General features: G+C 32.3%; 1 protein-coding gene across 2 annotated transcripts in view; it reads left to right on the top strand.

Annotated features, from left to right (window-relative positions):
• The window catches only part of LOC131036158 ((+)-neomenthol dehydrogenase-like), a 44,572-nt gene extending 28,088 nt beyond the window's left edge, over positions 1-16,484 (top strand). Inside the window, exons 1-5 of one of the 2 annotated variants that reach the window (XM_057967976.2) lie at positions 14,264-14,490; positions 14,582-14,843; positions 15,420-15,500; positions 15,593-15,772; positions 15,934-16,484. In XM_057967976.2, the coding sequence (XP_057823959.2) occupies positions 14,462-14,490; positions 14,582-14,843; positions 15,420-15,500; positions 15,593-15,772; positions 15,934-16,338 (957 nt within the window). In that variant the 5' untranslated portion in view covers positions 14,264-14,461 and the 3' untranslated portion in view covers positions 16,339-16,484. Of the gene's footprint in view, positions 1-14,263; positions 14,491-14,581; positions 14,844-15,419; positions 15,501-15,592; positions 15,773-15,933 lie in introns of those variants that run through there. The other variant, XM_059212016.1, reaches the window with a different exon arrangement.
• Positions 16,485-18,678: the final 2,194 nt, after the last annotated feature.

Here is an 18,678-nt window from a genome sequence, read left to right as displayed (position 1 = left end):
ATGAATAAATCCTATTTATTCAATTTAATCCCCTTTCCTCTTTTAAATAAATTAAATAAAACATTTATTTAAATCATTAAAACCCCCCACTTGCATCTTCCTAAAAATGCAACTTACACCTATTTATTGAAATAAATGAATTTTATTTTAATAAAAATCCTATTTTCTCTCACCCACCAAACCCACTTGCAATCCTAATCCCCTTCTAGATTCTTCTAAACCCTTCCTAATTAGCCTAATCCATCCCCTAAATATTGCCACATTCCTAAGCAACTTGGAGTCACTTCTCAAAGACTCCAAAGTCTTTGAAAAGCATTTATTGCTTTGTGTGTTCAACAATCTAACCTCTGAAGTCTTCCAAACCACTAATGGCTCTTACATGACCATTTATGGTTAAATCCACTTGCACCCATGGTTAGGGACTTTGACCCCTAACTCAACCCTTATGTAACCCATGTGTCTCTTCAAGCATTTATTGCTTTGACCATGGTTATCCTCACTAACTCTTGCACAAGAGTTTATCCATTGGATAAAAGCATTATTCTTTGGATAATGGATTTATTCACTCAACCCAACCTTAACCTTACCTCCCAAGTTAACTCTCAGGTCATGTCAAGCATTTAATGCTTCTTCCCTCTCCTCTCAACCCATCTCATGTTGACACTTGTCATCCTGGGATTGGGTTGAAAGCCCTCACATGGATTGAATACCATTCAATCTTGACCCTTGTTGAGATTATTCAATCTCAACCATCCATTGCTCTATTTTTCCTATAAATAGAGCCCATTTCTTCATACTCCAGATCCTGAAAACTTGCAAGCATTTACATTATAGCCATTTTTAGAGAGCATTTGCATATTCATTATTTTGTTTCAAAATCAACACTAGCTAATTATGAAATCTCTTATTTTAGCTCTTGTTCACATTTACATATCATTTTTATATTAATCATCTTTCATCTTGAATCTCCATAAGGCATCCATAGTGTAAAAAGTTGTTGAGAGCTACACTTATTTGGAACTTGGAGAGGAGAGGAATAAGGGAGGAAGAGCTACAAGCATGGTAGAAGACTTTTTGAGATGTCTTCTTGTAGTCATTTTCATAGTTAAATGCTTTACTCTATTTTTAGTGTCTCTCTTGGGATGCCTGCTTAGACTAGTTTTTGGTTGATTAACACTAACATTTCTCTTGGTTTCTTGTGTTTTCTTGTGTTATATGACCACGGGTTCTTGTCTAACATAACCCCATTTTACAGAGCATCAATATCATTCTAATCAGTGGATTGGAGAACTGTGCTTCATAGATAGGGGTGGCCTAGCTTCGAATATTATTGGCTGATCTTTTGGTTTTTTGGATGGATACACTTATTCCTGATGTTTCACTCTCACATTTTTCTCTTGTATGCCTTTCTGGCAGCTTCCTTTATATCTAATGAGGCTAGTTATGTAATTGGGTAGGGTTTTTGGATGGATTGTGTGCATGGGCTTCTTGTAAAGGGTAGACAAGCATGTGTTATTTGAGCAATACTGAAGGGTTTTCTTACTGCTTATTTCCCTTCGGTGCTCTTTGAACTAGACACACTGTAAAATAGATAATTATTAATATATTTCAGTGGTTTATCCACTTTTATCAAAATAAAATAAAATAATAAAATATATAATATATAATATAATAATATATAATATAATAATATATTATATAATATATTATTATATTATATAATATAATATAATAATATATTATATAATATATTATTATTATTATATTATATAATATGTAATATATAATATATTATTATATTACATTATATATTATATAATTTATTTTTTAATTTAAAATTACGTATAAAAAATTGGATATCCGATTTTGTGCGATATCTGATTTGCCTAGGTGTTTACCATGCCAAGGTGTATTGACACCCAGGGCAAGCAAAAGTCAACATGGATTTTTGCGTTTTTAGGCGAGTGAAGGCTATTTTTTCACATCGCCACTTTTTGGCCCCCCATGATCCTGCACTAACTCTTGGATGATTTGTGAGGAGCGAAGACTCCAATTTATAGATTGGAAGGGCCCAAAATAGAGGGTCAGGATTGAAGAGGAATGAAGGGATAGGATTGAAAAAGAGTGGGAAAGGATTGAGAGGACAAAGTGGGAGATCCAAGAGATTTTACATACAGGCATTTCTTGTCTCCACACTTTTCAAGTACATGGGGAAGAGTTCCCCAAGTACCTTGGGAAGTGAAGAAGGAATATAAAATTCCTTAGGAGAGGACAAGAGGAATTAAAAATTCCAAGATAAGGAAATGTGTTGGAAGAATAAATGGAGAAAGGAATTAAAAATTCCTTGGGAAGAGGGGGCATGGGGAGATTCAAGGAATGTGGGCTTCCTTGGAAGAGCCAAAGTTGGTGCATTTAAGGTTTAGAAGGTGAGATGGGAAAGCCATTTATGGCAAAGAGTTGACCCTTCCCTAATCAAGGTGATTAGGGATGTACAAATGATTGGGGGGACTGGTTAGGTAGGATAATGAGGGATTAGGGGTGCAAGTGGGAAAGTTAGGAGGATGGGACATGAGGAGAGAGAATGAGTGGATGAATATAAAATTGGAAAAAATAATAAACATGATCAGGATAGATTAATTAGGCTAAATGATGAGATTAAGAAGGATGATTTGTAGGAATCAAGGGGCTAGCTAATTACTAGAAATTAATTAGCTAATTAGTATTTGGAAAGAATATTTGGAATAAATGATTTTAGAAGAATAAGGAATGATTAATTTTGATACATTAATTATAAGGGCTATAGTGATAAAATTAATTAAATTTGATTAAATTAATGTTAAGGAGAAGAGGATTGACATATTTAATTTAATTAATTATTCATAAAAGGTTAAATTAATTAAATATTAATTTAATTAATTTTAGGCATCGACAAGATCCTTCATATCTTTCACTCAAGTCTCCTTGTAGGTTATGTGCTCTCCTAGATCACTTAAAACAATTCAATGAAATACCAACTTCTTTCTAATCTACTTCCTCATTTGGCCCCTTTGCCAAATTAAGCATTCTTGGGGTATATCTATGTTTCAACTTGAGTAAACATTAACTTGTTGAAGGGAAAACTTACATTGATCGATTTCTTCTCTTGTGTATCAATTTTAATGGCTATAATATTTGAGAAATGAATGGCCCTAAGGATTGAAAACCTTTTCAAGGTATCTAAGATTAATTGGATTCACATGGTAAATATAGGGATGTGTATGGCATTGCTCAAATCAACTATTTCTCCTATTTTCAATTTGTTGCAATAAAAAAATATTAGTCATGTTGTAGAGAGGGCTTCATAAAGGTGACCAAGTAGAGTCTTTCTCACATTTGGTCCCCTAAAACTCAAAAGTACATTATACCTCGTATCCCTTTGGAAGGCAAGTTTAGTTGTAGGAGGCTTGGATTGTTTCATCTTAAGATACAAATTTTAATATGAAGGCTTACTAATTACAAAAAGAAAATAGGGGCTTCAACCCTAATTTTTAAATTTGATGCAGTAATACAAATTTTTAACTCCTTCTTGATCATCTACCACCCCTACATATCTATTTCCCAAATGTAGCATGTACTATGCCTATGATAACACTATTTCCATGAGTATTGCAAGCCCACATAATCCTCATCTTCTCTCCCTCCTCCATTCACATCCTCCATTTTCATGACAATTTGCATGAGTTTTTGTAAGGGGAAAAACGGTTTACCTCCTTTTGTCATCCACCAAACTTCTTTCACATCAATCTTCTTTTTTAATATCTCGACACCCATGTTGTCTACCAAACTTCTTGCAAATTGCACTAATATATTGATAGAGGTCCATGCTATGTTCAAGAGCTTCCACCAATTTCTATGAAATCAATTTTATTATCCTTAAAATACTTGTAGTCATCACTTTCTTATTACCATATTCTAATAAATATATTTGTTAACCACTTTATTTTTTATATAATAATTATGGACAAAAATGTATACGACATATTCATCTTTCTTTATTTTATAATATATTTATATACTATTTCTAAACTCAACTACTTTAATGTACATTTATTATATATAATTCCTTAATCAACATAAATAGATATAAATAGCATCTCTTTTATTTATTCTCAAAGTTCAACGTCAACATCCTAACCCATCTTTCATTCAAGTCATTGGTAAGTTATATACGTGTGGGACGTTGATTGGTTGGTTGGCTAGCTGATGGGGCTTATTTTTTTATAAATAAAATCGGAAAAAATGACATAAGGCTTGCAACCTCAACCTAAATCTTAAGAAATTACCACATCTATCATTTTACCTACTAATCATGATAGTGTTAAAGAGTAAATAATCTATTCAAAAATATAATCACTTCAACACCACAAACATCAAAGTAAAAAACCCCACATAGAAAATTAGACTGCATAATAACCCATACAAGCCAGTCTTTAAAACACTGGAATGTGAATTATAGCTAAAAGACCAAAAAAAACTTGAAATGGGCACACCAGTGTGAACATTCTGTTACCCAATCAGAGCATTTTGAGCAAGTCTTAGTCTCAACACACCATTTGTTTATAGCTCAATAGATTACTTATCTACCCAGGTTAAGGCCCTTACAACTGGGTTAAAAGGGTACAAACAAACTCATTGTCTAATTCACTACAAGACAACCATGGATAGCTCTGAATCTCTAAACAATAGGTACTGATTTTGTCATCCTTGTTTTCTTTTGGTGGGGTTTCACCATTATAGTGTTTTAAAGCATTTAATCCCAGTTAATTTGAATTTTATATGGTGGAAGGAGGATACAGTGGGAGTGGTGACAGGGGCCAACACGGATATTGGGTATGCAATTGTTCATCAGTTGGCAGAGCATGGGATTTGTGTGATATTAACTGCAAGAGATGAAGAAAAAGGTAGGGCTATAGTAAAGACTCTCAATGATGAAGGGTTTCATAATGTTGTGTTCCATCAGCTGGATGTGCATGAGGAGAGCAGCATCCAGGCATTTGTCAATTGGGTAAAAGAAAAAAATGGGAAACTCGATTTTTTGGTAGGATCCAGTTCATTTTTGTTTTTTGATGATGGATCATAAATCATAACAGTTTTTAAGCCATTAACCATGGAATTTTCTTTAATTTAATATTGCCTAGCTTGCTCCAACACTAAGTATACCTTGTTAGGACCCGGAGGCAAATGAAAGGGAGGGGGGGGTGAATCAGTTGTCTCTTAATTTCAACCCAAATATAACTTAATCAAACTTGATGCATAATATCGGTAAACCAAACTTAATGCCAGTTGACAGTTTAATAGTTAATAACAATACCAGTGAAGCTTAATGCATGAAACAAAAAGAGAAATCACATCCACAACACATAACACAGATATTTGTACATGGAAACCCTGTAACGAGAAAAACGACGGTGGGAAACCTTACCCACAATCAGATGATACTACTGTAGATAGTATGTGTGTACAAATGGGGTCTGCACATGCACAAAGGCCAACTGCCTAGAGCTCACTACTCAATCACAAAATAAGAGTCACACTGACTACAATAGGATGGTTAAATCCTATATAATGTAATGCTCAAAATAGCATCTTCATATGCTAGATTCAGTACTGGTTAAGCTCTGATTATCTCCCTCAAACCTTCCTTTAATCTTCAAATGATGTCTACATGAGTAGATCTGCTTATATTCACATATACCAAATATCACAACCTTATTTTATCTCCTATCCTCTATATCATTATTAGTCTCACAATTGAGATCTTACATATATACCAAAACCTAAGACCAAATGTGTAGGTCGACTCATTAAGAATATTACAATTAAATCAATTACAAACAAATCAATATGTGATGCATCATGTCGGCTCAATGCATTTATAATAATAACCAATCAATAAATCATCTCCATAACATGTCGTGCTGATCTGGAATGGATAACGCATGCCGGTCTATAACCTAGACCAATTTGCCGATAACAACAAATATGTCAACTCGATTAGATCAATAACCAAATCACCAAAACCAAGTGTCCAAGCCATGTATTCGACATAACCAAGTAATCTCCAGATGATAACAAGTCATCCTTTGTGCCGGTGAACAATATAACCTATCGGTGAACCAGATACTAGTGACTGTACATAAGTCACTAAACATGCCGATGAACATAACCAAAGATCTCCAGAAAGATAAGTGTTGATAAGTGTTGACAAGTGTTGACAAGTGTTGACATCAATGATAAAACCAATGCAACACATCCATAATACCAACAATCTCCCCCTTTGGCATTAATGACAACACAAGATGGAAAAACCATCTAAGTGCCAAAGCAGAAATGCCAAAAACCAAAAACCAACAATCTCCAAAATAGATCAATATCAGAAATTAAAATACAGAATATCTCTCCCCCTTTGACATCAGATGACAAAGCAAATAGAAAAGCCAGATACAACCAGTCCATAGAACTTAATACAAATACCAACTACTCCCCTTGAGAAGTAGCTCTCCTCCATCAAAGCCAGAAAAAAGTTTCTCTGTAAATTCTGTTGGTCTGATGCCATTCTCCAACTGTTTAAGTCTCTACCGGTAAGGGTATAACCCCAAGCTACTCTTTGAGATATTCAAAAGTTTCCTTAGGCAAAGGCTTAATAAAGATATCTGCAATCTACTCTTTAGTATTCACATAAACTAGTTTGACTTCTTTTGCTTCAACATTCTCTTTCAGAAAATTGAATTTGATAGAAACATGTTTAGTTTTAGAGTGAAATACCAGATTCTTGGATATATCAATTGCGTCCATATTATCACGGTAAATGATTATAGGTTCTTTGCATTTTACCTTTATGTCCTTCAACATTTGCTTAATCCACAATACCTTAGTACAATTAGTTGTTGCTGCAACATATTTTGATTCTGCTGTTGATAATGATGTACAACTATGTTTCTTGCTCAACCATGAAATCAATCTATTACCAAGAAAGAATGCTCTATCGGTGGTGTTTTTTCTATCATCTACATCTCCTGCCCAATTAGCATCAGTGTATGCACATAACTCAAATTTTTCATCTTTAGGATACCATAAACCAAGATTTGTTGTGCCTTGTAAATATCAGAAAATCCTTTTCACTATTGATTCATGATTTTCCTTAGGATTACTTTGAAATCTTGAAACAATACATACTGTATCCATAATATCAGGTCTTGTTTGTGTTAAATATAGTAAACCTCTAATCATAGATTTATATCTTGTCAGATTAACAGGTGCTGAATCATCCTTCAATGATAGTTTGTCAGTTGTAGTCATAGGAGTACTTACCATTTTAGAGTTTTCCACACCAAATTTCTTTAGTAGTTCCTTCAAGTACTTTGATTGACATATGAATATACCTTTGTCAGTCTGTGAAATCTACAATCCTAAAAATAATTTTATCTCCCCAACCATAGACATTTCAAATTCTTCCTGCATCTTATTAGAAAAGTCTTTACACAATCCATCTTCTCCTCCAAAAATTATATCATCAACAAAAACTTCAATAACCAAGATGTCATCATTAGTCACTTTGAAATATAAGTTGTTGTCAACATTACCTTTAGTGTAACCAAGCTTCATAAGATATTTGTCCAATTTAGCATACCAAGCTCTAGGAGCTTGCTTCAATCCATATAAAGCTTTCCTTAACCTGAAAATCATATCTTTGTCATTTGTTAAAGAAAATCCATCAGGTTGTTCAATGTAAACTTCCTCTTCAAGATCACCATTTAGAAATGCACATTTAACATCCATTTGATATACTTTATAGTTCTTGTGTGCTGCAAATGCTAGGAATAGTCTAACTACCTCAATTCTCTCTACCAATGCAAAGGTTTCATTGTAATCAATTCCTTCTTTCTGTGAATATCCCTTACACACTAATCTTGCTTTATTTTTTATTACCTTACCATCTTCATTAAGTTTATTTCTGAATACCCATTTAGTTCCAACTACATTTTTATTTTTAGGCTAGGGAACCAATGTCCATGTGTTATTCTTTTCAATTTGTTCCAATTCATCTTCCATAGCTTTAATGCAATGTTTATCTTCACATGCCTCATTAACTAATGCTAGTTCAATTTGATAAATTAAACATACCTCTTCATTTGTCAGTCTTCCTCTTGTCATAACTCTTTGATACTTATTCCCAATTATTTGACTTTCAGAGTTATTCAATCTTACATACATGGGTGTATTCACTTGCTGTTGTTCTTCAGTCACTATGGAATTACCTGATGATGCCGATGTGACTAGATCAACATTCTGTACTGGTGCATCTTGTATAGGTTCATTTGTGATTATCTCAATTGTCGGTTCAGAGTCCATAGACCTTGAATTTCTTCTATAGTGTTCATCAATCTTCACATTTGCACTCTCAATGATTTTATGCAGTCTCTTATTAAAACATCTACATGCCTTGCTCTTAGATGAATAACCAAGAAATATTCCTTCATCACTTCTAGGATCAAATTTGCCAATATACTCATCTCTCCTAATATAACATTTTCTTCCAAATATTCTGAAATATTTAAGACTAGGAATATTACCAAGCCATAGTTCATGAGGTGTCTTACCAGTTTCACCTTTGATGTGAACTCTGTTGAAATTTTAAACCACTGTACTCACTGCTTCTCTCCAATACACATGAGGTAGACTTGCTTCTGATATCATGCTTCTAGTTGCATCCAAAATAGTTCTATTCTTCCTTTCCACAACTCCATTCTACTAGGGTGTCTGAGGTGCTGATAGCTGTCTTCTGATTCCATTCACTTCACAGAATGTATTAAATTCCTTAGATGTGAATTCACCTCCTTGATCTGATCTTAAACATTTGATTTTCTTATTGGTTTCATTCTCTTCCATTTCCTTGAATAGTTTGAATTTTACAAAAGCTTTTGATTTCTCCCTGAGAAAAGTAACCCAACACATTCTAGAATAATCATCAATGATTAGCATAAAATAGCTATCTCCTTGTAGACTTCTAGTTCTTGCCGGACCACATAAATAAGTATGAATTAAATCAAGAACATTATTGGATTTCTCTGGAATACTCTTGAAAGTTGTTCTAACTTACTTTCCAAGTTGACATTCCTTACATACTGGATTGTGAGGTTTTACAATCTTAGGTAAATCCCTTACTGTAGTTGTATTGATCTTTACAATGCAATTAAAATTCACATGACAAAGTCTCTTATGCCATAACCAACTTTCATCAATATGTGCAATCAAGCATGTCTTCTCATTGTTATTCAAGTGAAAGATATTGCCTCTAGTCTGATTACCGGTTGCAATTTCCAAACCAGTTCTGTTCAAGATTTTGCATTTACCATTCTTGAATTGTAACTGAAATCCTTTTTCAACTAATTGAGCAACACTCAAAAGATTATGCTTCAAACCTTCAACATAATAAACGTTGTCAATATTGTGCTTACCATCACAAAATATAGTGCCTTTTCCTCTGATCAAACAAGCTTTATTATCCCCAAATCTTACTAGACCTCCATTGTATTCCTGAAAAAGTTAAGAATTTACTTTTATCACCAGTCATATGATGTGAGTATTCAGAATCAATGATTCATTCATTCTTTTCTTCAATTTTAGCTGTCAGGGCTTGCTCTACTGGTTGTATAGTAGGTGCCGATGTATCTTCTATTATTGCACCAAAATCTCATCTATTGTCTGTTGGTTCCTCATCAGAATCATCAGTAACTCCTTCATCAACATAGTAACATGATTTGTCTCTATTCTTCTTAAATTTGTATCTTTGATAATCAAGGTTAGGCTTATATGTCCTTTTAGCTTCTTCTCTCAATCTTGCATGTCTATCAGGACACCTAGATTCTATATGACCAATTTTATTGTAGTTAAAACATTTAAATGGTGCTTTACCTTCATACTTACTTCCAACTGGACCTTTAGGCATTTTTCTTGCAAATAGTGCTTCAAGCTCTTCAAGTTCTTCATTTCCCCTTCTGATGTCTTCAAGTTCCTTTGCATAGAGTGCTTTCCAATCAGATTTATCAGCTGATTATGATGATGTTGTAGATGATGATCATGCTTTGAAAGACAAATCTATCTTAGTTGTAGCAACATGACCAAACTCAAGCTCAAAAGTTGAAAGTTTTCCAACCAAAGTATCTCTAGATACTGATGTATTAGGCATTGTTCTTAATTCATTGATAGCAGTTACTTTCATTTTGTATGCCTGTGACAATGCTCTTAAAACTTTAGAAACAATCTCATCTTCACTTAAGGATCCTCCACAACATTGTATACCCAAAAAAGTTTCATTAACTCTTTCCATAAAAGCAGAAATTCTTTCATCTTCTTCCATTTTCAGATTTTCATACCTGACCCAGAAGCATTCCAGTTTTGCAATTTTGATAGTGGTATCACCTTCATTCAATGTCTCCAATTTGTCCCAAATAACTTTAGCAGTAGATCGATCTAATAATCCCATGGTTTGCTGATCTAACAACGCGTTCAAAAGTGCTTCTCTTGCTTTGCAATCATTCTCCCAATCTTTAGCCAAGTTTGGTGGATTAGGTTGACTCTATGTAGGACCAACATAGCCATTCTTTGTAACATCCCATATGTTTCTTCCAACGCAATTCAGATGTGTCTCCATTCTGATCTTCCATATACCATAATTAGTTCCATCAAGTTTCAGACTATCTTTCCTAAAACAGTCAGTTTCCATAGAATCTCCTCAAGCTGTTAAACTTCTGCAAAAAGAGGACTTAGCTCTGATACCAATTGTTAGGACCCAGAGGCAACTGAGAGTGGGGGGGGTGAATCAGTTGTCTCTTAATTTCAACCCAAATATAACTTAATCAAACTTGATGCATAATATCGGTAAACCAAACTTATTGTCGATTGACAGTTTAATAGTTAATAACAATACTGGTGAATCATAATGCATGAAACAGAAAGAAAAATAACATCCACAACACATAAAACAAATATTTGTACATGGAAACCCTGTAAAGGGAAAAACCACGGTGGGAAACCTTACCCACAATCAAATGATACTACTGCAGATAGTATGTGTGTACAAATGGGGTCTGCACATGCAGAAAGGCCAATTGCCTAGAGCTCACTGCTCAATCACAAAATAGGAGTCACACTAACTACAATAGGATGGTTAAATCCTATATAATGTACTACTCAAAATAGCATTTTTCATATGCTAGATTCAGTACCGGTTAAGCTCTGATTATCTCCTTCAAACCTTCCTTTAATCTTCAAATGATGTTTGCATGAGTAGCTCTGCTTATATTCGCATATATCGAATATCATAACCTTATTTTATCTTCTATCCTCTATATCATTATTAATCTCACAATTGAGATCTTACATATATACCAAAACCTAAGACCAAATGTGTAGGTCGGCTCACTAAGAATATTACAATTAAATCAATTACAAATGAATCAATATGTGATGCATCATGTCGGCTCAATGCATTTACAATAATAACCAATCAATAAATCATCTCCATAATGTGTTGTGTTGATTTGGAATGGATAACGCATGTTGGTCCATAACCGAGACAAATTTGTTGGTAACAACAAATATGCCAACTCGATTAGATCAATAACCAAATCACCAAAACCAAGTGTCCAAACCATGTCTTCGACATAACCAAGTAATCTAGATGATAACAAGTCATCCTCTGTGCCGGTGAACTAGATATCGGTGACTGTGCATAAGTCACTAAACATGTCGGTGAACATATCCAAAGATCTCCAGAAAGATAAGTGTTGATAAGTGTTGACAAGTGTTGGCATCAATGACAAAACCAATGCAACACATCCATAATACCAACACACCTTATTCCTCTTTTCAGTCCACTTGAACTATCATGGTATTACTGATAAATCTTGAAAATACAGGTTAATAATGCTACAATATCAAGGCTTACAATAGATTATGACATTTTGAAGAAGAAGAAAAGCAATAACGTGGATTATATTTCAAGATTTCATTCAATTTGAGATTGTTTATTAATAGTTTACCACCTGGAAGCACAGTGGAAGGAATATCTGAAACTTATGAAATGACAAAGGAGTGCATTGAGATTAACTACTATGGTACTAAAAGGATGGTGGAAGCTTTTCTGCCCATTTTGAAACTTGCTAGTGAAGGTGGTGGTATAATTGTAAATGTAACTTCTCGTGCTGGAGTCTTAGAAGTAAGTTTAGCAAAATAACATGTTTAGCAATAAATATTATATACAATGTCTCTTAAATCAAGTACTAATTTATTTATTTTCATTTGTTTGGAATTTGATATAGTATATTTCAAGTAGGACTCTGAGACAACAATTGAGCAACCTCCATGACTTGACAGAGGAGAAAATTGATGTGTTTCTACAAAAATTCGTGAAGGATTTTCAAGAAGGGATGTTTAAAAACAATGGTTGGCCTATTTTGTATTCTGCCTACTTTGTTTCTAATGCTGCTCAAAATGCTTATACTCATCTTCTTGCACACCAACATTCTGATATGTATATAAATTGTGTTCATCTAGGATTTGTAAAGGCTGATTTAAATGTAGATGTGGGAAAACTATCAATTGATGAAGGATCAAAAGGCCCTGTCATGGTAGCCTTTCATCCTCCAGGCTCACCTTCTGGTCAATATTATGATGAAACAGAAATAGGTGACTTTAATGTCTTACCCAAAATATATTGTCCATAGGGTAGACATAGATAACAATTGTAGGTAAATGTAACAATGTATAATTTGGCTCATGAAAAAAGTATATTAATTAAGAAAATAAATTTACTCTATGAATCTTTCTTTTCAAAAGTACTAGATTTTAAAATAGTTTAAGAATATATTTGTTCAAAGTTTCTATATTTATTTAAAACTTTAAATGGTAAATTATGGTCATATTATTTTTTAGTAGAAGTTAACAACAATATAACATCATTTTTAAATTAGTTAGATGTTTTTTTAACATAATGTGTAAGTTTTGCAATAATATATTATTACCTATATTTATGTTATTTTCTATTTAGCTTTATTTTGAGGAGTGTTTTGATATATTGATACATGATAAAATTCTATGTGAAATTGGGTCCATTTCTCAATATCATCTATTTATCTATTGCAAGCATTCCCATACATTTATCCCTTACCTCATCCATATGTTCACATATCTTTATTCATTCATAGACATGAACCTTTCAAATTTAAAATTGAACTTGTCAACTTCCACCATTTTCTATAAGGATTGAGAAACTCAAATTGTGTATATTTTATTATTGTTTATCAACATCCTAAATATTCATTTTACACATCAAATAATCTCCTCCTTATCTATAATACACAATTCTCATCTTATTCTAAGACATAACTACATTTCAATGGATGCAAATAAAAGGAATCTTGTTCCTCATTATAGTGCATCATAACAATTTCGAGCAACTCCTATTTGAAGAATCTGTGATGTGAAGAAATTATGGGATATGATAACATGTCAATCCTAATCATTCATGGATATCCCTTGCATACAACAAAGATCTGCAACCCATATAAGAAGTATGCATGGTTTAACTAGAATATAATGTTTTTCCATTCAAAAAGTTCACATTACTCTAGTTTCATTTAATTTTGTAAATGAAAGAAAAAAACATTAGAAACATAATCTGTAAGAAGTTTGCGCAGAAAAGCATTTAAAAAATATATAATCTTTTGATTTGTAATGGTTATACGATATACACAAATCAAATTAAATAAAAAGACTTAGAATCTTTGAAACATAGATAAAACAAATTAAAAATAATCTACATTTCTAATAACCCACAACAAGGTAACAACAAAGTAACTAAACCTTTTGGTACTGCATAGAGACTTCAACATAATATAAATGATATAGTCAAACAGAGTATAATTTTTCATTGCATTAGTTTTAAAATTCATGCATGTTCCATGAACGGTAGGTACTCAAATTTTCATATATGTCTATGGAATTGGATGTTGAGTGAAAGTGAGTGAAAGTGAGGACGCCCACCTTTGCCAAAGATATTGCGGAAAGTGATCAGTCAAATGATCCAATTCCACAAACGTCACAATCCCAACCATCCCCACTGCTAAAAGATGGGCTGGATTCACACTAACCCATATAAGACAATCTTTAAAAAAGTGGATGGTTGAAAATAAATATCTTGGGGAGCACACCAGTATGAGCATTTGCAATACGGTATCTTGGGGAGCACACCAGTATGAGCATTTGAAATACGGTATCTTGGGGAGCACACCAGTCTAAGAATCTCAACACACCATTGGCTTAAAGCTCAATAGGCGGCTTATCTTCCCAGATCAAGAGTTTCCCAATTGGGTTATAAAACTCCAAACAAGCGTATTGTCCAATACAGTTCAAGATAGCCATGGACAGCTCTGGATCTCTGAACAATCGGTACTAAGCTTCTTATTTCTGTTATTTTTTGTTTGTGGGGGTTCATTATAGTGTTTTTAAGGCATTTAACCCCAGTTAATTTGAATTTCAGATGGTGGAAGGAGGAGACAGTGGGAGTGGTAACAGGGGCCAACAAGGGCATTGGGTATGCAATTGTTCATCAGTTAGCAGAGAATGGGATTTGTGTGATATTAACAGCAAGAGATGAAGAAAGAGGTAAGGCTGCTGTCAAGACTCTTAATGATCAAGGGTTTCATAATGTTGTGTTCCATCAGCTGGATGTGCAGGATGAAAGCAGCATCCAGGCTTTTGCCAATTGGGTTAAAGAAAAATATGGGAAACTGGATATCCTGGTATTGTATTATATACTTCTTTGATCATCAGTTTATGTGTTTATTTGAAATCAATTTTTCTTTTTCCAGCATACTGGTTTCTTTTCATGACTATCCTTTTGAATAGGCATCCTTTATACAGAGCTCATCCCTTATGAACTTGAATGGTTCTGTTTGGAACTAGGGAAGGACCAAAGGTTGTCCACTGTGATATAATTTATTTTAACAATCTAAATATGGAATTTTCTTCTTCTTTAAGTTGTATTAATTTTTTTTTAAATTAGTGTTAAATATCATTGTATTTTATAATATATTTGTAATACTCAAATTCAAATAGATCTATAACTATGAGGAGGTTCCCTGCAAACTTGTAACTGCATATTATTTTCTTAGAAATTCTTTCTTATAATTCTAGGTTTTAGGTTATTACTGTATCTAAGTCTTTTCTTATAATTATAAAAAGAATTTACATCTAAATCTTTTGTTTTTCTCTTACAATTATATATATATTTTTTCTGTATCTAAGTTTTTCGAACTTGTTCTAATGCTTTTTAATTGAGACCATTTAATTGACTAATAAAATTTATGAAAATACAGATTAATAATGCTGCAGTATTGGGACTTGCAATAGATTATGACATTTTGAAGGCCAACAACAGTGATCCTGCCAAATTTTTTGTATGGCCTTTATCTGACTTTAGTTATTCTTAGTTTTTGTTACATTTGATATCATCTTACTAACTTTTTTGTTTTGACCTTGTGTTAAAAAGACTTCCCTTGATATCACAATGGAAGGAATATCTGACACTTATGAAATGGCAAAGGAGTGCATTGAGATTAACTACTATGGCACTAAAAGAATGGTCGAAGCTTTTCTGCCTCTTCTAAAACTTGCCAGTGAAGGTGGTGGTAGAATTGTAAATGTCTCCTCTCGTGCTGGGGTCTTAGAGGTAAGTCAATAAATATTAAATAAAACAAATAAATTATTTTATCTTTAATGAAATATTTTAGTATACAAATAATAAATTTATCTTGAATTTAAACAATAGATAGTATATGCAATCTTTCTTAAATCATTTATTTATTTTTATTTGTTTGATATTTATTATAGTACATTCCAAGCGAGACGTTGAGGCAACAATTGAGCAATCTTAATGGTTTGACAGAGGAAAGAATCGATGTGTTTCTCCATAATTTTTTAAAGGATTTTCAACAAGGGCTATTGAAAAGCAATGGTTGGCCTATTAGATATCCAGCCTATTATATTTCTAAGGCTGCTCTAAATGCTTATACCCGACTTCTTGCACTCCAGCATTCTGATTTGTACGTCAATTGTGTTCACCCAGGATTTGTAAAGACTGATATGAACTTTAAGATAGGAAGGCTACCAATTGATGAAGGAGCAAAAGGTCCTGTCATGCTAGCCCTTCATCCTCTAGGCTCACCTTCCGGTCAATATTATGATCAAACTGAAATAGGTAGCTTTGATATTTTGCCTAAAGTGGAGGGTTTATAGTTAGAAAATATTGAGCACCTTTTTAATTTTTGTTTATTATTTACTTCTTCCTCCAAAGCTAGATTTAATGAAGTATCTATCCATCATTGATGAAATGGTTGTATATGTACCAATAGTATAATATATTTAATTATAAATTTAATAAATTGTGATTTAGCTTCAAGGAAATGTCTATATTATTTAGTATATGAGTTTTTTAATGATTTTTAGAATAAGAAATTAAAAAATATTTTAAAATATCTGTTCAAATTTTTATCTTTGATTATTTGATTTAAGATTTTCATAGTGTAAATTATAGTCAGGAATTTCTTTAGTTACTTACCAGAACATCTTTAAATTAATAGATATTTTTTATAAACTCACACAATAATAATGAGTTTATCTCATAATGTTATATTAAATAAATTAGTTTTAGGTATGATTATTAATTTGAAAGGAACAGAAACATAATTTTTAAATAATTTAAATAAAATAAATATAGGATAATATTAAATATTTTAAAATTATTTAATTGAGATAGCAACAATATTATATGTATTTTGTAAAATAATAAAAGAGAGATTAGAGGCTTTTTTTAATGCAACAATGAAAATATTTTATTGAATTCTATGTTTAGATGGTTTAAATTAGTGCTCTATAATCCATTTAAGATGTATTGTTCAAATAAATTGTAAAATTATTTTTCATCTACTCTAAATCAAATTCATATATCATCTCTTGACTTTAACTTAAAATAAAAATTAAAAAAATTATATATTTTAACATGTGTAATATTATCACCTCACTAACTCAAAATATCAAAGCTCATTAACAATTCCTAGGATATAAAAAAACTTATAATTACAATGCTTCATATACAAATGAAATCATTAAATTTTAGCCAAAGTTTTAGATTAGAATGTATGTTTGTATATCCTTCACTTATTATGATTTAATTTTAAATAAAAATACATATATATTGTTTTTCTTCTATATTTTATAAAATATACAATTTAAAATTTTACTAATGTATATTCAAAATTTTATTAGTCATATATTTTTTAAAAAATATTAGTATTTATTTTAGTTAATTATAAATTAACAAATTTAAGATTAATAACAAATGATTCATTATTAGTAACATTTAATTTAATACATTATTTAATTTTAACAACTTACTTTATTAAATTAGTAATTAATATTAGTTAGTTTAGCTATCCTTTAATAAACTAGTTAGTAATTAATATTAGTTAGTTTAGCTATCCTTTAATTTGAAAATTGATAGATTGAAATAGCGTGCAATTTATAAACTAGTTAATTAACTTAATGAACAAGTTTTAAATAACTAGTAATTTAGTATAGTAAATAAGTTAATGTAATTAATTACTTTAATAAACAACTAAAATTTTTCTATTAAGCATAAGGAGAACAAAAAAGTACAATAGAGTTCAAAAGGAAGTCCCTCAGGGAGGATTAACCTCCGACTGCCGCCAAAAAAATCAGAGTAACAGAAAAAACAGCTCAATACATAAAGGTACTTGATAACCAACTAGTGAAGAATATCATAGAAATCATCGACCCAGGCAGTCCAACCTTGGGGGCCTTCCATCCAGATTATATTCTTATGCGCTTGAACCTGAGACAGCAAGGAGAGCTCTTCCATCCTGGGATTTGCATTTTTCCTAATTTCTTTCCTGAGCTTGTCACAAGCTTGGTCAAAGGCGTGAAGATCTTCCAGCGATCTCCGCCAAAGGTATCCATTTTTCAGCTCATAGTAGTAGAAGGACGCGTGACCAGTCTTGAGAAATCTTTCCAGCTTCTTTCTCTCTACCATCATGGTGACTTGAACCTGCAGAAAGATTTTAAAATATGTGAGTTTCCTGAAAAACTCAGTAAGAGCCCTTGGCTTACCTTGGTACTTCTCTTCGTTCCTGCATTTCCATATCTGCCAAAGAATGTTAGAGGACAGTATATTCCAAAAAAGATTTGAATCTTTAGGAAGACCAGATATATAACTAGTAATCATGTCAAGAATGCTCACAGTAATAGGATAGATAACACCAAACATACTCCAAATTTCTTTAGCAAATAAACAATTGAAAAGAATATGTCTCCCAATTTCTGGGAGTCTACAAATGCTACACAAGTCAGAATAAGAATTAAAGCTTTTAACAGGAAGCTTATCAAGCAGAACAAGCCATTTAAAACAGTTAATTTTTGGCTCAATAGGACTTCTCCATAAATACTGAAACAACTTATTCCACATCTTAGTATCAAAGGAAGAATACCAGACAGAGTTCACATGAACAATAATATCATTAGTTTGATTAATAACAGAGTAGATGTTCTTGGCCTTGAGGC

The sequence above is a fragment of the Cryptomeria japonica genome, chromosome 10, assembly GCF_030272615.1.
Source record: "Cryptomeria japonica chromosome 10, Sugi_1.0, whole genome shotgun sequence".
Taxonomy (NCBI): Eukaryota; Viridiplantae; Streptophyta; class Pinopsida; order Cupressales; family Cupressaceae; genus Cryptomeria; species Cryptomeria japonica.
The sequence above is the reverse complement of the archived record's forward strand: the minus strand, read 5'-3'. Positions and strand labels throughout refer to the sequence as shown.